The 9,468-nt window shown below is 36.4% G+C and overlaps 1 protein-coding gene across 1 annotated transcript in view; it reads right to left on the bottom strand.

Moving 5' to 3' along the window:
• The window catches only part of LOC107740524 (rho GTPase-activating protein 18-like), a 59,073-nt gene that overhangs the window by 21,709 nt on the left and 27,896 nt on the right, over positions 1 to 9,468 (bottom strand). Inside the window, exons 3-5 of the mRNA XM_016552974.1 lie at positions 6,505 to 6,740; positions 4,439 to 4,496; positions 1,395 to 1,543 (exon numbers count right to left, since the gene is read on the bottom strand). Of these exons, the coding sequence (XP_016408460.1) occupies positions 1,395 to 1,543; positions 4,439 to 4,496; positions 6,505 to 6,740 (443 nt within the window). The remainder of the gene's footprint in view (positions 1 to 1,394; positions 1,544 to 4,438; positions 4,497 to 6,504; positions 6,741 to 9,468) is intronic.

The raw sequence follows: 9,468 nt of genomic DNA, 5'->3' as shown, positions 1-9,468 counted from the left end.
CCAAACTTTTAAATGGCAGTGTATTATACTGTAAAAAATGTTTTCTCAGGTAACCAAATATGTACATCATTTAGTTACACATCAAGGGTCAAATTAAATATAAACAGCACATTAAAGTTAAAAGTTACAAAATTTTTGTGTGTGTGCGCTGTACAGGTCTGGTATAAAGAGTGTTTTTGCTCAGGGGGCTGAAAAATTTAGCTCCGCAAGAAAAAAAAAATTAGAGGTAACATTGGTGAGCAGAGCTCATTACCATTTAAAGGGACATGCACCGAAACGGGTTGCTGTGAGCAGAGCTGTTTTTGACAAGGAAAAAAGGGTGTTGTTTTACACTACCATTGAGAAATTTTAACAAAAGTGTGTTATAGACTTTTCATTAAGACCCTAAAGAATCATATCAACTTGTGGAAAATGGGCATCCGATGACCCCTTTAACAAGACACATGATTTGAGGAACCATTCATGTCTGGAGCACAAACACTGCAGGATGATGCACAAACTCAACATAATACTGGTGTTTGTGTTCAGAATGCAGAACTAAATGTAATGTAATACAACCGTAATAGTGATTTTTGGGTAACGTTAGTTTAGAGATAAATTCTCACTATTAACTAGCATGCATATTACTTGCATATTTACTGTTTATTAGTACTAGTATTAGTCTATTAGTAAAGCACATATTAACGTCTTATTCTGCAGATCCTTTACTCCCACCCAATACCTGAACTTAACAACTACCTTCCTAACTATTAATAAGCAGCAAATTACGAGTTTATTGAGGCAAAAGCATAGTTAATAGTTTAGGGCTGTGCAATTAATCGCATGCGATTTGTCATGCGCATCTCATCAGTAAAGCCGGTTCTGTGATTAGTAGTAGTTCACTGACAAACTACGCAAAACTGCGTTCATAATCGCAGACGAATCATGGCTCTGTGTATTAAATGCCGCTCCATCTGAAAGCACGTGATGGAGATTTACTACTAATCACAGAACCGGCTTTACTGACGAGATGCGCATGACAATCACATGCGATTAATTGCACAGCCCTAATAGTTAATAGTGAGAATTGGTCCCCAACTAAAGTGTGACAGATGTTGAAAAGTTGAAAAGGGAAAGGATGCATATAATACAGAAGACCAGAGCAGGATGCAGTGCCACATACTGTCCAGCAGAGGTCAGGTTTACTCAATAAGAGCACACACACACCGATCTGACTGAGGATCCACATTCATGTCATTCAGTGATTCGACTAATGCTTTAAATCTTTCGTTTGACATTTTTGCACTCTAAACATATGCAGTCAGATCAAAGGTCTCTGTGAGACTCGTAACCATATAAACATTGACATTCCTTAATCCTCAAGTGTTAACCTGATGAGTGAATGTCTGACTCACGGGTAACCTGTCGTCAGCTTCATTCTGGGGCTGGGTAACCTTCAACCCTTCTTTGTAGATAAGTGCTTGCTCGGAGAACGACACCTCCAGGTTAATGTCCATCTCGGCATCAGTTCCGCCCCCTGGAGCGCCAGGCCTCGCCCCATTACCTACCCAAACAATAAACACACACACAACAACATCTCATGCTCTGAAACTAGGGAAAACATTCATGCACAAAAACACACAGGTGCAGTTGTGTTGGTGCACTCGACCATCTTGCATCACTCTTCGCTGATTAAACAGTTACCTAAATCAGGCTAGTCGAAGTCCAGCAATCACTATTTGGCAGTCATTATTTGGCAGTCAGTGATAACTTAACCACAGTCACCTCTGCTCCCAAACACACACTACAACTGCAAAGCAACAGCACAATCTGTCTGGAGGACTTTCACTCGGTACTAAACCCTGAAGTCTTTAACTCCGGCCACTTTTAACAGGTGACCCCGGATTCCAGCAACATCTCACACCTGTGATTGTGAAAGAGGCTCAGTACTGCATTTCATCCAGCACTATGAGCAAAGCAGAGCCAAACACAGCAGTGCAACAGACAACCAATCATTAACTGACTGTCTCGTGCGCTATTTTAAGATGGAAAGATTTTCACATGCTCTATTTAGTTCTGAGAAAAACTCAAACAGCAATGGGAAACACCTACAGTGAAGTGAAGAATAAAAATATGATTAAAACTAGTGCTGTCAAAATTAGCGTGTTAACACGTGATTCATTTTTATGTTAAAAATATTTAACGCAGGGGCGGAGCTAGGGTTGGCCTCCCCACTCACAACTGCTGCTTCGGTTTCTTTTTTTTTGACAAGTATTGCATTTATGTAGACGCAGAACACTTTTATGACCACATCAAGTGTGCATGAGTGCAGAAACGTACAGATGACGAGGACCTTTTCCTTTCCTGTAGCCTGTATCATTTCATATGAAAACGTTAATCAAACTTTCTGATCCGCATCAAGTTCAGCAGCGGCAGCTCTTAAAGTAATAGCAGCCAAAAAAACTAATAATCAACTGCTGTGATGTCTGTTCATGAAAGAACAAAAGAAAAAAGAGGAAATCAATCCGTTTTGTAGCTTTATTTAACGCAGGGGCGGAGCTAGGGTTGGCCACCCCACTCACAACTGCTGCTTCGGTTTCTTTTTTTTTGACAAGTATTGCATTTATGTAGACGCAGAACATTTTTATGACCACATCAAGTGTGCACGAGTGCAGAAACGGTACAGATGACGAGGAGCTTTTCCTTTCCTGTAGCCTGTATCATTTCATATGAAAACTTGAATCAAACTTTCTGATCCGCATCAAGTTCAGCAGCGGCAGCTCTTAAAGTAATAGCAGCCAAAAAAACTAATAATCAACTGCTGTGATGTCTGTTCATGAAAGAACAAAAGAAAAAAGAGGAAATCAATCCGTTTTGTAGCTTTAAGGATTCATATATATTTAATTTAGAATGTAGTGTTTGATACCTTTATCCAATTTCTGTATATTTTCTACTTGATAGCTCTCAATTAAACTGTAATGTTCGTATAGTCAACATTATATATAGTCAATGGTTAAATATTAGGGGGAAAAAAATTCCTAGATACATCAGTAAGCAGTATTGGTATCAGTGATACTCACCTTCAGTCATGAAAAAAATGCCACTAAACAAATATAAAAAATATACTGTCTTTATGTTTTCTACATTAATTTGAAGATTGAATGTGAAATTATTGCAATATAAAAGTATATTTAAAAACTTTAATGTTAGGTGGGATTAATCCCAATTAATTTCAGGAAAAAATGTATGATTAATTAGTAAAAAATTGTAATCGATTGACAGCACTATTTAAAACCAATTCTAAGATTTTTTTTTTCATTTAACTTTTTTTTATTTTTGTCTTTTTTGTTGTAGCATGTTTCTGGCGATTTGAGACAAGCAGACTACTTTTCCATAGATCTGAAACATCAGATCAGTGGATGCTGTACTTGTCAAAACTGATGTTACTGACTTTGTAAATAGGTAAATAAGAACATTAACCCAATGTTTAACAATGTACAGTGTGAGATGTCAAAACTTGACAACCCAGGATTGATTACTAACCCAGGGTAAAGTATGAACACTGTAAAACATACAAGATAACCCAGCAGCGTATAAAGCTCATACAACACCTCTTTACAACACCTCTATCGCTTTTATTTCCATTGGTCTATCATTTACAATAAAAAATGTTATTTGTGTCCTGCTTGTATCTCTGAACAGGTGTGAATGATTAGACGTAAGGTTACGTGATTCTCCTTCTCTGGATGTCAAGGTCAGCAGAAGCCGAGGACAGACACATTTTATATAAAGCAAAATGTTTCATTTCAGTTACAAACCCTAATGAAAAAAATACTAAAATGTATTTTAAATACATTTATTTTGTGGTAAGTATACTACAAATACATTTACATATCTATGTGCTGCAATTGTAGTTTTAGTATACTAAACTGGTAAACTTAAGGTCTGCTAAACTGGAACAACTCATGTTGTACTAAATGCACTTCAGTTGTGGGGAAGTAGTGCTGAAGTCCAACTTAAGATTCACTGAAGTATATTTGATAATAAAAGTGGAAAAGTGGAACTATTTCAAGTATACTTCAGGTGTATTTGCATTTAAAGACTGGTATTATTCAAAGATCATACAATCCTTATTATTAATAGAGATATTAAAACATATTTTAGGCTTAATATTAAGAAATGTGCATTGTGCATTAAGGAAATACTCCAAAAATGTAATATCAGTTAGTCTTAAGTGATGTCTATATACATATGGTAATGGATTTAAAGTATACTTAGTATGAAAAAAATGTATTTTAAATAAATAGTTTTGTTTGTTTTTTTACTAGGGAAAGCAATGGACATCCCAGCATGTTCTCTGTGTTGCTTTGCCATTTCATGTTAAACACTACATGTGAACATTTTCAGGAGTGCCATAAAACAGAAGCCGCTGCATTACACTTCAACTCATGACACATACCCAGTCCTTCCACTTCCTGTTTATTGCTCCCACTTCTTTCTGTGGATCCAGCCTCATCCTGTCAGAAAAAGAGAGCGATGGAAAACAAGAGAAACAAACTGTTACACACTCACACACACACACACACACACTCACACATACTCACACATACTCACACATACTCACACACACACACACAGGAGAGAGCGTGATGTTATGTTAATCATTCCGTGCCGGATCCAAAAGTCTGAGGCCTCATTAAATCCTGGAGATCTTTCAGATTCTGCTTTTCTAGGTGAATAATCTAATGTCAGTGACACTGATCATGTGAGTCTTTGTCAGATGTTGCTGATGCTCTTTGGATCGTCTCAGATCATGCTGGAGAACATGAGCATCAGGTTGTGTTCCTGTAGCTCCATTCTGATGAGGATTTTCTCAGAGTCTCTGACTTTCAGTCTTAGTTCACAGTATTGATTATTTAGGGCAGCGTCTAGCAGAAACATAAATCACAACTTACAGCTGTCCTTAATAAACCACTCAATATGGCACAATAAATGACGTTAATGTTTGTGATTTATCACATCCTTCAAACTGGAAATAACCCTTCACTTTTATGTTTTCTCGGTTATTCATTACACTGTGCTGAAATGTTTATTAACAGGGAACTACTGTGTAATTGGTGACACTGTTAAAATATGTCAGAGAGACTGCGTTTACAAGGCTTAATGCACAGGTCTGATATGTTGACCATATCCAGTCTTTTGTCCAACCTGTTTCAATTCACTTAAGACACGATTCATATGTGTTTACATGAATACCCAACCAATTCCACTGTGACATGATTGACCCTCGGGTTTTGTATTGCCGTTTATAAATATCATTTATAAAATTCACATTGGATGATTCTTTGACTTTAATGCACACGTGATTATCCTGCTTATGCTATGATCACTGCCAGCATGGACAATGTCACTGATGTTTGTCTGAACTGATTGACTGAAGATATAAAATAACAGTAGTTTTCATTCGTTATTTTATCTATGGGCCGTTAGATCTAGAATTATGACGAGAAAAGAAGCATTGCAGTAAGATTGTATGTGTGAATTACCTTTCTCTACAGTCAAGCTGTTAGTTTTATTACTTAAAAGGCAACACTATCACCTGGTTGCTGAAAAATTATACAATTATTACTAAATTATGAAATATTATACAATTAACAAAAGCAAAAAAGGCCTCGAAAACTAGCTTGCTCTATTCTATCCGTTTTCTTTTTATTTATTATATGATTTTTTTTTTTTTTTACTTGCTACGTATACTGCATTAAGCTGGGACTTGTTATAGCACTTGTATATCATTACTCTTTTGTTGGTTTGATTGCTTTTATTGTCCTCATTTGTAAGTCGCTTTGGATAAAAGCGTCTGCTAAATGACTAAATGTAAATGTAATGTAATGTAAATGTAAAAATATAATGTAACATTTATTTATAAAACTGTAGGACAGCTTCTGTGCTCCTGAATGTTTAGGTGTGTACCTAAGTTTCTATCTCAACAAAAGAAGCTGAGATTTTGTGTGAGCGCAAGCAGGAAACATCTGACTCATAATGCGAGATTAAGAAAAGTTATCTTTTGGGTAAATTTTTCTCCCTTGACGCTTGGAATTCCGATGGGAATCAGATATGTGTGTTTAGACGCTGGTCAGATGTCCAGATATCGGATGTGCATCTGATTTAAAACCACATTTGGAAGTGGCTCAGAACAGATGCAAAAAAAATAAAATACCAATTTTTTGTCTTTACACATGTGCAACAATATCTGACCTGTGTCACACGTGAGAAAAAAAATTTGTTGTGCCAGTGTAAACACAGCCTTACTAGTAGGACATCCTTCATCCTGCTAAAGCTTTGTCATATGCCAACGGTTTAGACTGAATCAGACCATCTGGCAGACTGTCACTGATCTGTATTATTTCACTAATTATAAATGTCAAAGACTCACAGATTCACCCCAGTCAAGCCAATCATTGGTTTCTAAAAATCAATACGGAGCTAAAAATCTTGATTTACACTAATGCAAGGTCAGTCACGTACTTTACTCTGTGAAGCAGGAGATGGTTTAAAGATCTCTCGAACATCCGGGACACTGTACGGTTTGTTGCGTTTGCGTAGCGTCTGTTTGAGCGTCTCCACGCGTCTCTCCACGGCGGCCGCTTGCGTTCGGGTCAGAGTCGACAGCAGAACGATGCCGTCCTCACCGTCTGAAGCCGATTCGTCGAACAGCGTCGCAAGCCCCGCCTCCATCAGCCACGCCTCCTCCTGCTCGCCCTCTGCAGAACACAACACAACACGAACATATGTGACCCTGCAGCACAAAACCAGTCATAAGCAGCACAGGTATATTTGTGCATATTTGTGTTCTTTTATGCCAAAAATCATTAGGATATTAAGTAAATATCATGTTCCATGAAGATAATTTGTAAATTTCCTACCGTAAATATATCAAAACTTCATTTTTGATTAGTAATATTCATTGCTAAGAACTTCATTTGGACAACTTTAAAGATGATTTTCTCAATATTTAGATTTTTTTGCACCCTCAGATTCCAGATTTTCAAATAGTTGTATCTCAGCCAAATATTGTCCTATACATACCATACATCAATGGAAAGCTTATTTATTCAGAAAATTGACCCTTATGACTGGTTTGGTTGTCCGGGGTCACATTTGTAAGATAAGCCCAGACATTTCTGACACACAGCTCTGGGATTCAACACTCGCTATCAACCCCAACCACACTCGCTTTATTGTACTCTCCTCATTAATGATTTAAAGCCTCTTATTAATCACACAAGCGGTGCGGTGACATATGCAGTATGTGTTACTGTGTTATTTTAGGAGGAAGGCATTAATCCAGCTGACAGGAAACAGAAATATCTTCCTTTTCCGGTAACTTCACAATTTAGACACTCGCAGAAGTTAAGGAAGTCACAGTTTGTTGTTCCTTTAGGGGCAAACAATTCCCGCTGACTCACGACTGATCTCCGTCTGTGGTTTTTATGCTAGGTTCTTCCTGTAAGTTAAGCCTTGTTCTTACACATGGAGGAACATAAGCATAGCGCCACATACAGTGCCTTTGAAAAGTGTTTGGTTTCAAAACTTAAATATGTTGAATATATTAATTCATTCATTCATAAAAAGTATACCCCTCATAAGGCTACCCAGGTCAAGCAGTATGGTTGAATTTTCCATTTACACAAAGAAGTGAGGGATATAATTTCAGTAATTCAATAATTTCATTCATTCAGCAGTGTGACAGAAATGTAAGGCTGATGATAGACGGAGCAACTTTGCCGTGCAACTTTTTTTGAGCAACGTTGCATGGGCACTTTCCCATTGAGAATGGGTAACAAATGTCTTTTTGGATATTTTAGATCCGTCGTGGGCTCTGTGTCTCACCTGGTTGCTCAAAAGTTGCCCAGTGCATCATCAGCCTAAGTGCAAGTCATGTTTTAATCTTGCTTCACGAAGCATGCTGAACTCAGCAGAAAACATGCTGAAAATGTACAAGAAACCCATTAGTCATCACAAGCTTTTGCAATATAGCCTTTTACATGGAGCAATGCAAAATAATGGAGCGAATGACTCACCACTTGTTTGAAAAAATACAAAAAAATACGTCTGTAGGGTTTAATCCACATACAGAGACACAAAAACTGTCTAATAAATCAATCTGACCAAATCCAGATGATTTAAGGCATTTAAAACAGGGTTACTATTGTTAACTAAAACTAAAACCATAGAAATCTTGGGGGGAAAACATTTAAAGGAAACTTTATTTCATTAATTACTTTCAAATAATATTACATATACAACTAAATAACTAAATAAATTAAATTAACTAAAAACTAAAACTTAAACCCAATAAAAACTGTACAGACATTAAAAAAGTTCAATACATCAAGTTCATATTATTTTTTCATATTTATTTATTTTCAAAATATTTAACTAATTTAGTGAATATTATGGTCATTATACAATTCATTTCAGCAATTGTTATGCATATGGTTTTACTACATATTAACAAAAACTATACACATAAAAAACACTTATTATTTCAGCTGCATTATTATTATTATTATTATTATTATTATTATCATTATTATTATTACAGCTGAACTTTGGGTTTTGTGTAGATTAATCATCATTTAAATTTAAATGTGATACTCCTCATGTGATTAGTTTTAATGACAACATGGTTTGTCATAATTCAACACAGCCAATAACTATTTTAGGTTATACTTCAGTTTGGGGACCAATTCTCACTATGAACTAGTTGCTTGCATATTACTAGCAAATTGTCTGTGTATTAGTACTTATAAAGCACATATTAATGCCTTATTCTGCATCATATTTTAGATCCCTCAATCTGACCCCATACCTAAACTTAAAAACTACCTTACTAACTATTAATAAGCAGCACATTAGTCTGAGGCAGAAGTTGTAGTTAATGGTTAGTTAATGGAGAGAATTGGTCCACCAAACTGAAGTGTGACTCTTTTGTAGTTTTATAATTAATGTTCATTTTTAAAGGCAGTCTTAAATGAAATAATCCAGAAATTGTTTTATTTTCTGTACAGAGCTGGCTCGGTCAGGTCTGATGGTAGTTGACTCTTGTATTGCAGTTAAAGTGCCCCTATTATGGATTTTTGAAAAGTACCTTTCATGCAGCGTGTAACACAGCTCTAAGTGATTGAAAACATCCTGCAAAGTTTTAAATCTGAAAGTGCACCATGTATAAAGTTATTGTCTCTCAAAAGAAAGAGTCGACTCTGAATCATTGAAACGAGTCGTTTTTAAAACTAATCCCAAGCCGTTTCATCTTGAGGTCAACATGAAACATTAGCATATTGCCCGTCCACTTGTTGGTCTTTTTGCGTTGGTCTGAATGAAAATGCAAATTCATTCTTTGCCACTAGGTGCCACTTTTGGAGCGGTAAAAAAGCTGTTTCCCCGGTAACGGCTGTACACAAAGCAGCACTGAGCTCACAAACGCTG

The sequence above is a fragment of the Sinocyclocheilus rhinocerous genome, unplaced genomic scaffold, assembly GCF_001515625.1.
Source record: "Sinocyclocheilus rhinocerous isolate Xijiao unplaced genomic scaffold, SAMN03320098_v1.1 scaffold1246, whole genome shotgun sequence".
NCBI classification, from domain to species: domain Eukaryota; kingdom Metazoa; phylum Chordata; class Actinopteri; order Cypriniformes; family Cyprinidae; genus Sinocyclocheilus; species Sinocyclocheilus rhinocerous.
The sequence above is the reverse complement of the archived record's forward strand: the minus strand, read 5'-3'. Positions and strand labels throughout refer to the sequence as shown.